This window comes from Chinchilla lanigera, unplaced genomic scaffold (genome assembly GCF_000276665.1).
Source record: "Chinchilla lanigera isolate Chin_1 unplaced genomic scaffold, ChiLan1.0 scaffold00018, whole genome shotgun sequence".
Classification (NCBI taxonomy): domain Eukaryota; kingdom Metazoa; phylum Chordata; class Mammalia; order Rodentia; family Chinchillidae; genus Chinchilla; species Chinchilla lanigera.
In genome coordinates, this window is record NW_004955419.1 from 21911463 (window position 1) to 21927690 (window position 16228).

The 16228-nt window shown below is 38.5% G+C and overlaps 1 protein-coding gene across 1 annotated transcript; it reads right to left on the bottom strand.

The window, feature by feature from the left end:
- Positions 1 to 2971: 2971 nt before the first annotated feature.
- Positions 2972 to 3931, bottom strand: LOC102006916 (olfactory receptor 13F1). Its single transcript, XM_005382939.1, has one exon. It carries the CDS (start codon positions 3929 to 3931, stop codon positions 2972 to 2974), a length of 960 nt encoding a protein of 319 aa, XP_005382996.1.
- Positions 3932 to 16228: the final 12297 nt, after the last annotated feature.

A 16228-nucleotide genomic window follows, 5' to 3' on the forward strand; every position in this document is an offset into this window, starting at 1 on the left:
CACCCAAAAATCAATAGTATTCCTGTGTACAAACAACAAACAAACTCAGAGACAAATTAAGGAAACCATATCTTTCACAATAGCATCTAAGAAATTGAAATATTTAGGAATCAATCTAACAAAAGAAGTAAATGATCTATTCAGTGAAAACTGCTGTACTCTGGAAAAAGAGATTGAAGAGGATTTCAATAAATGGAAAAATATTCCTTGCTCATGGACAGGAAGAACTAATATTGTGAAAATGGCCATACTCCCAAAATTGTTGTACAGATTCAATGCAATTCCCATTCAACTACCATTAGCATACCTCACAGATCTAGCAAAAACATTGCTTAATTTCACCTGGAGCCAGAAGTGACCCAGAATAGCAAAAGCAATCCTGGGCAACAAGGACAAGTCAGGTGGAATCACAATCCCTGACCTGAAATTCTACTGCAAAGCCACTGTAGTAAAATTAACATGGTCCTGGTTAAAAAATAGACTGGAGGATCAGTGGAACAGACTGGAAGACACAGACATAACCAAAAACACACTCAGCCACCAAATCTTTGATAAAGGGGCCAAACAAACTTACTGGAAGAATGATAGCCTCTTTAATAAATGACGCTGGAAAAATTGGCCTGCCACCTGCCAAAGAGTGAAAATGGACCCAAGTCAATCACCATGCACCAAACTCAAGTCAATATTAAAACAGAAACACTAAATCTACTGGAAAAGAATGTAGGTAAAAACCTTGAAAACATAGGGTTAGGCAGAGAGTACTTGAACAAAAACCAAACTGCCCATGAAATACTTCAGAGAATTAACAACTTAGATCTCATCTTACTGATAAGTTTCTGCAAATCTAAAGAAATCAACAGCAGAGTAAAAAGAAAACCCACAAATTGGAAAAAATTTTTAGCCAACTGCCGATCAGACAAAGGACTTCTATCTAGAACATTTAAAGAATTAAAAAATGTCAGCCCCCCCAAATTCAAAGACCCAATCCAAAAATGGACAGCTGAAATGAATACACACTTCTCAGATAAAGAAATAAAATCACAAATAAATATATGAGAAAATGTTCAGCATGATTAGTCATTCGAGGAATGCAAATTAAAACAACACTGAGATTTCATCTCACCCCAGTAAGAATGCCTGTCATCAAGAAATTAACCAATAACAAATGCTGGTGAGGCTGTGGAGAAATAGGAACTCTTCTCCACTGCTGGCGGGAGTGCAGACTGGTGAAACTACTGTGGAAATCAGTTTAGAGATTCCTTAGCAAACTAGGTCTAGAGGTCCCATTCAACCCAGCTACTCCCCTTCTGGGTATTTTCCCAGAAGATCTGAAAACATTATAGCACAGAGATATATGTGCACCCATGTTCATAGCAGTGCAATTTGTACTTACTAAATTGTGGAAGCAAACCAAATGTCCACCCATTGATGATTGGATAAAAAAATTGTGGTACTTTTATATAATGAAATATTACTCAGGTGTAAGGAAAGATAAACTCAAGGCTTTTATAGGTAAATGATCACAACTAGAGACCATGCTCATAAGTGAAATAAATCAGACCTGCATGTGTAAGCATCATATTGTCTCACTAGTGTACAACCTGAAAGAGTGAATAAAAACTAGGAGGTATGATAGACATTTTGAAATGAAAAGAAAATGCTCAAAAGTAAAGGGCAACTGGGATGTGGGAAAAGAGAAGGGAAAGAAGGGGAAATTATGTAAGTATGTATGTGCAGGATAGCTAACATAGTTGTACTACTGTCTTCTATTTCTCTACAGAAAGGAAAGTTAATGATTACTTGTTTGATCAATCTTGTATATCTCTATTTGTTTTTCTGAGAAACCACTTCCAAGATATCAATACATAATGCAACAACCATGGCTAATTTCCTACAACTTTGTCTGTAACTCTGGTTTTGTTTTTGTTTTCTTTTGGTACTGGGAATCCAACTCAGGACCTTGTGCTTGTGCCACTGAGCTATATTCCTGGCCCTGTAACTCTGCTTTGTTTGTATTGTTCTTATGCTATTTTGTGAATGGATGTCCGTCTGTTAATGTGTTTTCCTTCTTTTATATTTTAAAATAAAAAAAATTATTTATATAATTTTGCATGCTTATATTGAATATATTCATGATTTTTCCTACAATGTTTATGTTAATAGGTCATTTCTTCTGCAGTGTAGTCACTATAGGATAGGGATATTTACCTCCACAACTTTAATTGCTGAAGTATTTAGCATGCTTTGAGAAAAATAATAACATTTGGGATGGGAGTGTTGATAAATTCACCAAGACAATGAGGTAAAGTATGAGAGCACTGTGAGCGTATACCCACAGATACTTTAATGTCTCCAGGATGTCACATCTCTACTGCACCTCATACAGAGGATTACAATGGTACAAACACTTATGACAATTTTATGCATGTACAGTTATTTGCTCATCTACCACATACACATCCCAAATAAACAAAGTATTTCTCATCTCCCTAAAATCATATTTTTTTTCCACACTTTAGCATTCTGGAAACTATGAGAAATTCTTAATTGATGGTATTTTTGGTTTTACAAAATATATATATATATATATTTGATTAATTTAAAAATATATATTTTCTAAATTCAAAGACAGTTGCATATCATTAAGAAGAAATTATTTCAAAATTTGCTGGGCTCCAAAATCTACATTCTTCTTAGATTAGTTATTTTCCTGGAATGGCAATATTATTCTCTAAGCTCTTATGGTAAGTCAAATATGAAACAATGAGCAATTGTCGAATTTAACTTTAACTATTTTCCTAGAAACAGAATTCTTTGTAAATGATTCTTTAATACAGAAAGCCTTGAGGATAGAGAACATGGCTGAGCTCCCATTGAAAATGAGCATTTTCTGGAGCTTTGGTTTGTATTACTATTATGCAGTTTTCCCGATAATGCTGGCTATGTCTAGGTGAGCGTGCATATTCCAACACTAGTTGAGGGTGGAAATTAAGACAATCCTGAAAGGACTTTTAACCAGCAATTTTTTCACAGCCACTTTTACCTCTTTGTTCCGTAAACTATAGATGATAGGATTCAACGTGGGGGTTAATCCAGCATATATCAAGGCTATAAATTTATCTATTTCCTGTGAATTCACTTCTGAGGGCTTCAGGTACATGGAGACAGCTGTCCCATAGAACAAAACCACCACAGTCAGGTGGGCTGCACATGTAGAAAAGGCTTTGCTTTGACCATCTTCTGAACGGACTTTCTGGATGCTGGAGAGGATAAAAACATACGAGGTACAAATGAGTAGCAATGGCATGGGGAGAAGAAGTATGCTGATCACTAGCATGATTAACTGCACCGTGGAAGTGTCTACACAAGCCAGTCTCAGGATAGCCAGAATTTCACATGTGAAATGATTGATGATACTGTTTCCACAGAAAGACAACTGCAACACAGCCACCGTCTCCACCAGGGCAGTGAGGCAGCCTGTTACCCAGGAGCCAGCAGCAATCTGCACACAGACCCTCCTGTTCATGATGATAGGGTATCTCAGGGGATTGAAGATGGCTACATACCGGTCATAGGCCATCATGGAGAGAAGTACACACTCGGTGGAGCCCATGGAAAGAGAGAAGTACATCTGAGAAGCACATCCTGAGAATGAGATGGTGTTTTTCTGTGAAACAAAGTTTGCCAGCATTGGAGCAAAAGCAGAAGAGGTGTACCAGATGTCCAGAAAGGAGAGGTTACTGAGGAAGAAGTACATGGGGGTGTGCAGGTGGGAATCCAGGATGGTGGTGGAGATCAGAATTATGTTGCCCAGCAAGGTGAATAGGTACATCAGCAGACACAGCATAAATATGACGACCTCAACTTTAGGGTAGTGAGAAAATCCCAGGAAGATAAAAACTGTTACAGATGTCTGATTTGCCTGAAACATTTTATCATGTTATGTTCACTACACCCACATAGATGGACTAGTATTGCATTTTATATATATTGAACAAATAATCCCTCCTTAACATTTTTTGGCATATTTTTCCTTCATATTAACTTATGTTATGTAGTTGCACGATTCTCTAGGTTAGTGATAGTGTTATTAATGCATACTTAAACAATCTGTCATTAGTATAATTTAAGTGGGAAATCAAACCCTCAAATTACTATTGTTGTTACAAGATTTTCCTTTTTGTTAATGCTAAGAGAGGTGGACTAAAATTGAGTTTACTTAGTAGACATTATGAAAGAAGGCAAATAAAAAATGTTTTGCTTTCTTTCTTTTTCTAAGACTACATTTGTAACAGATTTACTATTCTGTCATCTATTTACCTTTGAACCATTGAGATTATTTTCTTCCTCTAGTTTGGTAATAGTCTTCTATTCTAGCAGAAAAGTTCTGTTTCCTAAGTTTACAGTGTCTTCTGCCACTCCTAGAGCTTTGCCCAAAATTTAAGGAGTGAAAAACAAGTATAGATTTCTGCAGACACAAATTAATTAACTGAAAATCTTAGAAACAAGCCAAGCTTTCTTTTTCACACCTTAAAATAAGCTTTACAGTAGGTGCATGGAAGTTGTGTCTTCCATATTGCTATAGTTGTCCTGGTATCTGTGCTGTGCAGACATCCTCCAAGAGACCAGCCATTGGCACTAGAAAGCAATTTAAGGGGCGTGTTGCTTTTGCAAAGTTTCCAACTAATTACAGTTACAAATGTTTGTACAGGAGTACAAATTCTGAAACTCCAGGGATAATGTCCCATAGATCCAATTATAATCAGTAGTATGTCAGGTCTAATTGTAGTACTACCCAAATATGAAATAAACATATTCATATCAGCACTGTCTTGGGAAAGGGAAGCTTTACTTGTCTGCAGATTATGTTATGAAATTAGTCAGGATATTTAAAAGTTAAGGGACATGCATAACATTGGCATTTTCTTCTACAGATTGAAGGAGAGTTTCACAATATGTAAAACACTGTACCAGGTGTGAAATCCACAATTGATGGTGGAATGTGAACTCAGTAAACTCTTGCTCATCACGGCTTAACAGGAGGACTTACATGACAGTAGACATGGAAAATGAAGGTCCATCTGCTTTCGCAAGCACTTTTCCCCTGGTGAAGTTAACCTCACATAGAAAGAGCATTTTAACTTTTCAGAATGCAACGAAGTCCATCTCTTTGAGCGATGTTTTATAATCCCTGTTTACCTGTTTGTTTTCCTTGTGAGGATCTGATGGTTAAGAGGTTAGGTTGGTTTGGGGAAACAGGCTTTAAATTTCATCATGGAATAATTATAATTAAGTAAAAATAGCAGGCGAATTAATGGTAAGAAGTGGAGTACTATCAGAAATAAATATTACAAGGTGAAATAATCAAGAACACATTAAAAGTTAAAATGTACATAAAGAGATTTTCTTTCTTTTTTTTTTTAATTTTTTTTTTCCTGTACCAGGAATTGAATTCGTGACGTCGTGCTTGCCAGGCAGGCATTGTGCCACTGAGCTTAAATCCCCAGCTCCAAAATGTACATAAAGAATATAGCATGAATTTACAGCTGAAAGGAAAACACATATTTGTAGTTATATCTAGATATTTTTAATTCTTGTCTTCAATAATTGGCAATAGAAGTAGACAAAAATTCAGTACAGATTTAGGAGATTGAAAAAGACTACCAAAAACTGATGCACTGGACATTTAGAAGACACTATTGAACACTTTCAGAACATATATTCTTTTCCAGAGAATATGGCACATGCCCTTGGGATGGAATATATGCTGGCTCATGAAAAAAAAGTCTCAGTAAATTTTAAAGCATGGAATGCAAAAGAATTAAATTTGAAAGCGGTATTAGTAGTATAAGCAGAAAAATCTAAAATATTTGAAAGTTAAGTAATGTATTTGTAAATAACTGATGTGCCAGGAAGAAGCAACAAAACTAAAATATATTTTAAACTGAATGTTTATGAAATAAAATGTGTGAAAGTGTGTGGGATGAAGCCAAAGTTGTGTTTCGAAAAAGTTTCAAACAACTATAGTACAAAAGGAAATTTTAAATCAGATATATAAGATTGCAACTAGTTAAGAAAAAAGGAACAAAATAACTCAAAGTAAGCATAGAAAAAATAATAAAGAGAAGAAGAAAAATAAAACAAAAATACTATAGAAAAATGAACAAAGCCAAAGTTGACGTTTTGAAAGTATTATAAAATTGATAAATCCCTAGCTAACTGCACTGGTCAGGTTTCTGTTGCTGGGATAAAATAACTTGATATATACAATATGAAAAAGGAAAGGTTTCTTTTGTTTCACAGCTTCAAAGATTTTTTTATCCACAGTTGGCTGGTTCTATTTTTATTTGATAGAAATTGTCAAAAGTATTTAATTAACATGGTGTGATCAAGAAACTCAGAGAATGCTTGAATTTTATAAATTAATTAAAAAGAAAGGCACATTACCATTTATTCCCCTCAACTATTTCCCTTACTTTGAGCACATTATTCCGTCTTGATGGTATGTTGTTTACTGTAATAATTTTTAAAAAATCTAAACATTAATTGTATCTTTTGGTTACTCTTTATATATTACATATATACAATCTTTTGCTAAATCTATTACCATATATGTAAATGTTTATGAACGTTAGAGTATAAACATGTGTAGAAAATATTCAGATAATATGCGGTAGATATTTTATACTAATGGAACAAGTCAAATCCATTTAAAAATAACAGAAAGTGATAAAGACTTGCAATTGTGAGGATCCAGCGTTGTGTCGGAAGAGCAAAGGAAGACACACAGGCCAGTTTTCCAGTCAGAGAAGGAGCAGGAAGATTAAAGGTTAACAGCCCAGGGTGATAAGTAGTCTAGACGGAACCTGAGAGGCCAGACCTAAACAGTTCTATGTTGCCTTGTTTGCTGCGGCATTGAAGGCTTGGAGAAAACCGAGCTTGTCTAACGTGGGTGATGGGCACGCTATGGTAGTGTAGAGAGAAACTAGGAAAAGGCATTAAAGCTGGCTAGAAAGCCAGATGATCTGAGATCTGAGATTCTCTAGCAATAGCACGCTGCCACTAGGTGCCCATCTCTGGTTGTGGGATAATAAGCTGAAAGATTATCAGATAAAATTATCAGAAAGTAACGGGATGCATCAGGAGAACCTTCGAAAACAATGGTGTTAAGGAAACGAGAAATCAGAGCCGCAAATATGTGTCCTCAGGCCACACCCAGGATGTGTGAAATTCCTGGGGAAGCCAACAGCCTGATTTATGATTATTTTTAATTAGATGGCCCGGGCACTGCCAATGCAGTATTTCTAATGCTCCCGCTCCAGCTTCTGCTTGTCCCTCCATCCAAAAAGAAGAAAACTCATGCAAGCAAGTAAATTTCACATTTCCCTCTCTCTATTCCTGATTCAGAGTAAATTGTTTAATAAGTCACCAACATTAAACTACATGTTAGATGTCAGAGATAAGAGGGTAACAGAGCTGTCAGCCTTCCGTGAGCATCTTTTTGGTCTAACTGGGGAACAGCGCAATTTTAGAATTATTGTCAGACGTGGGGGTGAGTGCGTAACCTTTGCTGTCTTAGAAGAATTATTACCAGAGTTGGACTGCGAAAGTTATTAACAGCAGCGCAATGAGGAATTGAAAAAAACATTTCCGGGTAAGAAAATAACATATTTAAAGTTGGAGTGTTAAAACGTCATTTTGCATATAGGCAAAATAGAAATGTGAGTGGATCATTAAAATGTGAAAGGAGGTGTGGCAGGTGGTAAAGCTGGACTCCTCATGTGTGGTGGTCCACGCTAATTGAAGGGGTTTATGCTCGACATTTTAAGTACTAAGTAGAGACTTCCACTGGCAGAAAAGAATCAATACAACTTAAATTTTTAATAAACCACTTTGGTGGAACTTGGAGAAAGTATTGGAAATGAGTTAAGACTAGAACTCATCAAAGTAAGTAGGGACAGTTTGAATCCTGATACAGCAGGGCAGACAGAAATTCAGATTGCTTGGGTCACTGCTCACTGGACAGGATGACTCAGTTTAAGCAGTTAGAGTAACACAGCTGGACATAATTTTATAGAATTGAGAAAATATTAAAACGCCCTCTCAACCAAGACTATACTCCGGACTGGAAGGTGCATAATTAATGATTCATTTGACTTAATTTAGAAGCTCCTGGGAAAACCAAAGATGTCCTGACGAAGGGCACTGAAGGTCTGGGTGCCCATTTCAATGATCTCAGCAACAGCAGTTAGCATTCCTAAATCCTGAGACAAGCGATCCGATCGATATGTTGGCTTCAGGGAATTTCTTTGATACTTTACTCATCTTGCCTAAAGAAGACGGTTGTTCATCTCTGGCTGAAAAATTATTCTACTTCTTCAAAGTTGAGTCAAGATCAAGGGAAAGACAAATTTATATTTTAAGGAGAAAAACTGTTAATAAAATGGAGGACATCACACAGCCTTCCAAGTTTTCTAGAGGAGAGAGAGTGTGGAGCCCTGCTTCGGGTTTTTGCGGGGGAGCGTGTATCAGTGTGGTAGGACTGCCATGACAAAACACTGCAGTCTGGGCAGTTTAAACAGCAGACGCTGATTTTCACACATTTCTAGAATCTCAGAGTCCAAGACCAAGGTGTTTGCAGGCCTGGTTTCTTGTGAAGCCTCTCTTTGCTAACAGAAAAAGTCTCCCTTTGGTGTGTTCACAGGCTCATCTTTGTGTGTACATGTGTCAGATTAAGTCCTTTTTAAAGATCTCATTTTAACTTAATCACCCCTTTAAGGACCTCATCTATAAATATAGTTGTGGGGCCTAAGATGTCGAGAGATGAACTTTGGGGGACAAAATTTCAGTCCATATCAGAGCCTATGGTCACTTGTCACTGGGCTTTAGGAACACTGTCTATAAATATGGCTACATTCTGAGGTACCAGGGATTAAGGTTATAAAAAATGAATGTCAGGTACAGAAAATTCAGTCCCTATCAGAGGCTACAGTCACTTGGCTCTGGACAGTTCACGTTCGTTTGGTAACAAACTTAGGGCCTATTACCAAGGCTAGCTCCTTTGAGGTAGGGAAACATTTTATCTTCTGTGTGGCAACCCAGCCACTGAAATCCATACTGATCAATTTTCCAAGCAGAGTTTGTTCTCCTTCTACCTGAAAGCGCAGCCTCCTGGTAAGCTGTCCAGTGGCTTTCTTGCAGTATGTCTAAGGACATAGACAATTTAGGCAGGATTCATTGATGAAGTCTGAGCACAGACAGTCATGACTTCTACTGCATTTTCTGTACGGAAGGCAGAAAAAACATCATTTCAGCCTCACTGGAAAGGAACCTCAAACCTCAGGGGTTTTGATAGAGTCAAATCCTATTTTTTGCTTCATTGTAATTTTTGCAAGGTAAGGGTTCTCTAAGGATAACACTGAGGCTAAAAATAAGACCATGTCTGAGAAAAGTTTTTGTGAAGCATAGTCAAAGAAGAGTTGCAAAGAAATAATCAAATCAAAGATGACTTATACCCTGTTGTAGTTGGGGTTCACAAGGGAATTGATTTAATACAGGACACATAATATATAGGATTATTTTATAATGTTCACAAAAAGAATCAAATGCAGAAGAGTGTGGGAGATCTGTCCATGCACTAGAGACCCAAAGAACCCAGCTGAGGGCCTGGATCCCACGGCAATGTCCTGCATGAGTTCAGCTGAAGAAGTAGAGCCCATGGCAGTGTCTGCCATGAGTCCAGCTGGAGGCCTAGAGTCCACAACAATGTCTCATGCAAGTCTGTATCAAGGATCTGCACTGGGAAGGCCCAAAGTCAGTGGTGGCATCTAGGAAGTCTGCACCCGCGGGATGAAGGATCTGTGCCAGCAGGCTCAGGAATCTGCACTGCAGCCAGGAAGCGATGCTCAAGGGAAAGACCAGAGCTTCTCTGAAAAGAACCACAGCCGTCTTCAGCGATAGCTCAATGATGAAAACAGCTGTGTTCATATCAGAAAAACCAGCATGATAAACCGAACCAACAGCACACCCTCTTCCCTTGAAGCTCAGCTTTTATGCTGCTGGCAACAGTCCTCGCATGGGCCTTCCACACCCAGCCCCACACTGATTCATTTTAGCTGGTTGTTGCAAGTTGAGCATCAGTTAGTCCACCACACGCCTGAACCAGGACCATGTGACAATGCTAAGACATTTGAAAGTCATGGGAATTGAGTCAAGCAACAGTGGATCCAAATGGGCAGGTGTAGGGTGGGGCTACATTTTAAAAGTGTAACCAGAGATGGTGAGATTTGCATAGCAAGGGCACAAAACATTTAAAGAGACACTTCAGGTGTGGCTCCTTTATGCCACATGATTTTGTTTGTTTGTTTGTTTGTTTTTTCTGGTATGGGGAACCGAACTCACGACCTCGCGCTTGCCAGGCAGGTGCTGTGCCCCTGAGCTAAATCTCCAGCCCCTGTCTGTTTTGTAGATAAGTATCTCAGTCTGCTTTTTATTTCCGTCACAGTAGCTGCAAAGTGGTAGTGGCCAAACAGATATTCGTTGAATGAATCAAGATCACGTGCCTGCAAACAGGCAGAGGCAACAGGCAAGCATTCGCCTGTCCTGCTCACAGACATGAATTCAGCTCGACGCTCTACTCTTCGTGTTTCTAAGCACAGTTTAGTTGGAAAGATTAAGATAGAACTTATCTGTCAAGTGTGCCTCAATAAAGCCAGGGGAGGGGTTCAAATTTAACCTCCAGGTTGCTATATTGATGTACAACCACTAGATGGCGGAAAAGACTTGCTTGTCTGAGGCCACTCCACAAAAGCTTTCTCAGAACAGAAACTCAGTGGTCTTCCTACCTATTGATATTGATGTTTATGAACAGAAAAAAAAAAAAAAGAAACACTTCAGGTTATTTTTAAAAAGTAAACAACTGAGGAGAGTTGCTAATGTCATATCAAGAACTGAATACTAAGAAATAGTTACATGAAGCCAGAATCTGTGGGTAAGTAGCAGGTTTAGGCTCTGTCCTTGAACTTGCCAGCGTCTTTCCCGTTAATCTATCAGTCAGGATCGGTCTTGCCTGGCCACTGCTTATGGGAAACGCTGGACAGCTCTGCTTCTGCTTTATGCCATCATAGGAGAACGAGATCAGTCTGAGCCGGTTTCCATGGTGGGAGTTTTCCAGAGCAGAACTGAAGCTTGTCCCTTGGCATGGTTTCAGTGTGAGTGGAGGCGGGGACGGCCTACTTCTACAAGACTGTTCCCAGTCAGTGACCCCGGAGAAGGTGCATTAATTCTCTGGGGCTGTCGTAGCGAAGTACCACAACCTGCACGGGCTAACGACAGAAATTTGCTGTCTTACAGCTGTGGAGATCGGAAGTGAGGTTCAAGGACGGGTCCCGTCAAGGGGTGAATAGGATCTGTCCGTGCCTCCAGCCTGGCTTCTAGCGGTTTGCTGGCTTTTTAAAATTTTGCACGCCTTGGTTTGAAGAAATGTCACTGCATCCTTTGCCTTCATCTCCACACTATGTTCTCCCTGTACTATTTCTGTGTACAAATTTTGCCTTTTGTGTAAGGACAGCAGTCATATTATATCAAGGGCCTGTGCCACTACAGTATGACCTCATTTCATGAATTACATCTCCAATGACCGTATGGCCAAATCAGGGCACATTCTGAGGTACCGAGGACTGCGGCTTCAGCATACGAATATTTAGGAGACATGATTCAACCTCCATAGAAGTCTTCGAAACCGTCACCCAAGAAGGGATTGTAAGTGTGCTGGTTGCTTTTTCTTCACTTTTTTCTCTGCCTGTGTTATTAACCTTCATGAGGTGATCAACATGGCCATCCTACAGAAAAGTAGGAAATCTATCATTTAAGCTTTATGCTAAAACAATGTTAAAATCTCCCTCCTTTCCTTCCTCCCTGCCTTCTCTCCTCTCTTTCCCTTCTCTCTCTGTCTTCCTCTCTTCATTCCATCCCTCCCTCCTCCCTTCCTGCCTGGCTTCCTTGGTACCTTCTTCCCCACCCCCGGGATTCCTCCTTTCTTTGTTCATAGGATGATGTCGTGCTGAAATCTGGCACGAAACTGGATAATACTGAATCAGTTCAAAATAGGAGCACAGAAGAACAGGATAAAAAGACAGTTTATACTTTATCTGAACACTAGTACTTCATCCTGCAAAGAAAGAATACAACAACCCAGAGCCTTTTTATATTGAATTAACAAATTTCCTCTTTTTGAGTCTTAAAGGACACCAACGACTTACCTAGTAGGTGAGGCAACAAGCTGCTTGTAGTGTCATCCTGTATTCTATTTGCAGCAAAGGTAAAATTTACTTGAGAACGATGGACCTCATAGCAGCCACACTGCATATACTGGGGAGAAAGCCCCAAAAGAGGCTGCTAGCGAATGAGTCTGCCTTAGCCAGAACATCATGGCTGTATTGCGGCTGCACCTTGGTGTTCTATTAAGTTTGACTTTACAATGTGTTCTATTCATATTACATATATTTAGAAAAATATGTTGTTTACTAATACATTTAGTACACTTTTGAAGGATACTTTTTTCAGAGAAAACCTTGTTTTGGCACAGAGAACTTGGAGCTGAGTCAGGCGAGATCTCTGTCTTCATTGGGGAGTGACTCAAAGCAGTTGAGCTCATTCAGCAACTTGGATGTATACACGTGCATTTCAGGAGCATGAACTACCTGCGTGTCCACTGAGACCAGCGGGAGAGTCCAGGGCAAGGGCCAGATCCTGCAGGTGGTGATGGGGGTGCCACGCCGGCGCATCAGTAATCCCCGTGCACTTGCCATTGCCCCTTTCCTCCGAACTCATTGACCATACCATAGGCCACATTTACGGGTCAGGCACACGAGGGTTGGCAGAACACCCGGATGTGTCTTTGTGAATATTTGCTGAGTATGATTGTCACGGTGCTAAGCATCCTCTTCCCCAGCGAAGGACAACTCTCAAACGTCCTCTATTAACCTTAATATGATCATTAATTCTTCAGTTCATCAGCATTCTCAAAGAATGTTATGTTAATACTTCACCCTTATTTCACTGGCTTGAACTGATTTCCCAAATTCTCCACTTTGCTTCATTCCATGGCTTTTTAATACATGGAATAAAGTACTCCTGATTATAATTGTGTAGCCTACTAGTGTAAGATAGTCTTGACTCTATAAAATTCTCCCTAATTTGTGTGCCAGGTTAATTGTATGTGTGCAGAGAACACCAAGTCTTTGAGGTTCTCTGACAATGGAGTAGTGTGAGAACTGCTGGTGTATGATAAGACAGTTGCCAGGCAAAGTGCCTATCCCTAAACCATCAATAGGAGTCCTTGCAGTAGGGCATAGCAAAAAATGGAGGTGGATATACTAAGCTAAGACAGGACAAGCCTCCATGGAGTCGCACAACCTAAAGACGGCCTCTCATGTGTTTTCACTCACTTTGTGTTCCCAGCATGCAGCATGTTGTTGGTGCTCTGTGCATACGTGCTCACTGACTACCTGACTGAACAGATTAAAACAGCTAACCTACTAGTTCTGGGACTGATTAAAGGACCAACAACTTATTTGACAAATAATTTGCAGGCAGGTCACTAGAGATTATAAACCCAGATTGCTTTATAATTAATTTTATTATTTTTACAAATAGTTGAGAAACTGACAACACTTAAAGTTTGGCCTTCACAATCCAATCCAACTAAATTAAATTTGCAAATCATTAAATCAATACACCAAAAATCTTCATAGCACAGAGTACATTTAAATTTTCTGCAACTCTTGTGTATTGGTCAGCTTTCCATTACTGTGACAAAATAACCGACATTTACAACGCAAAGGAGAAAAGGTTTATTAGGCTCATAGTTTCAGAGGTTTCAGTCCATGGTCAGCTTGCTGTTAGGCAGAAACATCATTGCAGAAGGATGTAGTGGAGGAAGCCAGTCGATTCATGGCATCTAGGAAGAAGAGAAGAAGGGAAGAGTTACACAGAACAGAGTCAGCACCATACACAGTCCCTAAAGGTGCACTTGGAAGTGTGTTTACTAATATCCTAGGTGTCTCACAAGCCCATGAAGTTGATAATCTAGACTAACCATCATATATAGGAATTCGTATACTATAGTGCCTAACAGCATGTCTGACTAACCAGGACATTTACTAGCACTTGTTGCTCGGTAACCATTTACTAATTTGAAGTTAGAGGAGAAATATCCAAAAATTACTCAAGGCAAAATCAATGAAAATTCTTTCACAATGAAAACTTTATATTATAAAGACACATGTAAGCCTTCTACTTAGCATAAATTGAGTTTTTGCTATCTACCAAATATCCAGCTGTATGATGCAATTTCCTTTCCTGAATTTAATTCGTTATTCAAAAATAAATTTTAACATGCTGATACAAAATCATATCATATATTGTCTTTGTCAATAATGGCAAAGATTCCTTTTATTCAGCTCCATTTGGAAACAAAATCCTTCAATATAAGAATGATCAAAGAATTTCTAGCCTTTAAAAATCTTTAATTCTATAAAAATTAATGTAACAGATACTTCAGTTAAGAAATACAGTTTTGCAGTAAACTTTTTAAAGAACTTGGTTAAAAAGTCATTTCAAAGAGACTTAACTCATGGAGGACACTGATGATAGCAGGAGGTCTTTAACATTGACACTACATTTGTGTTAAGGTCATACACTCTCATTATAATTTAAGTATTTTGACATGTGCTGACATGTTTAACTTTCTGAGATATATTTAAATGTTTCTATAAATTATTTACTAGAGGTGACAAGAACACAACTCAAAGTAACAATTATGACTGGAGCAGTTGCCATAAAGTCATATGATAAAAATTAGTTGCCAGTTCTGGAGTATAAAATGAGAATATTTTATGTGTGCTAGTGAGACCCATGAGCCTTAGTGCTTTATGAGTCAGACATGGTGCCTTCAATCCTCCGTGTGGGTCACGCAGAAGGTTCAGCACAGAGGATCTGAGATTTCAATTCTGTGAAGATAAACCTGTGTAGTTTAGTTATGAACCTGTGTAGACTTAGTTATGAACAATGTCCAAGCTTGTCTAAAGTGACCAGGCTATAACAAGAGGAAGTTAGCACTGAATTTTCTGCAGTGTGCTCAAATCTGTTGACAAAAGCGCAGTCTAAAAGAGGAAGAATTTTAAACCAGATGGAGACACTTTATCTAAAAGACACAGTCTGACCACTTGAAATTGAGCAGGGCTGGGAGACAAGTAGAGACCAAGAGCTTTTCTATGTGTATTAGAACATTCTATAAGAGCATCCCACTCTTTTGCTCTGATTCCTTGTTATGTGCAAACTTCTAACAATACATTTATTTCCAAATTACGTCAGTTTGTGATATCTAATAGCCTGGCTGGAATGCCATAGAGCTGTTGGATGTGTTTATTCTTCTTGGAAAATTAATAGATCTGCTAGTGTCTGGTTTGCTATTCGTTTCTTGAGAAGCTGATTGTTATGAATCAGCCTGTAAGAGACTAGGCAATTCTTTGCATATGAAGTTCAAATTTCTGGGACTGAAAAGTGAATGGCCAGTCTTTGGGCCATTCAGGGCCCCCGAAGGAGGCTCTGAGAACTGCAGAGGCCACTTCTTCCCTGTCTGTCTCATAAGATGTTCTTTCTACAGTTACCATGTTATAATCATGACAACACATTAATGAGATGTGACTTTAAGCACCCAAAGTTTCTTAGACATAATTTTAATTTTAAGTTTACTAACTTAAAAGTACATGGATGAGTTCAAGTTCCTTATAAATCTTATTTGCAAGACATGTTTTGATAGGATGCCAGTGTGATTCTGCTGCTAAAGGCCTCCCTGTAAAGCAGGGCTCCATCACCTCCCAAACTACTCTCTTCAGGCTTTATAAAGCAAAATCAGTAAAACAATTACAACAATAAAAATTTTAAGTGAGTGGTTATCATGAGTTAGCCAAGATGCTGAATATTTCCTACCCATTTTATTATCTGATTAGTGCTTTACCCTGTGAAGAAATTTCCATTTTACAGATCAAGTCATAGAGAGTTTTGATAGTTAACTTGTTCAAAGATGCAGTGGAAAATTTATAGTTTGAAATGAGACTTATCTCACTCCAAATCTGTGCTCTTTATGGTATGGCTTGCTGACTTTAGTTTATTAAATGAGTTTTAATAGATATTTTGTCCTTTAGACTGCAATAACTTTATGGTG

Excerpts from the sequence above, each read along its gene's own strand:
- LOC102006916 (XM_005382939.1), bottom strand. The coding sequence starts at position 3,931 with ATGTTTCAGGCAAATCAGACATCTGTAACAGTTTTTATCTTCCTGGGA.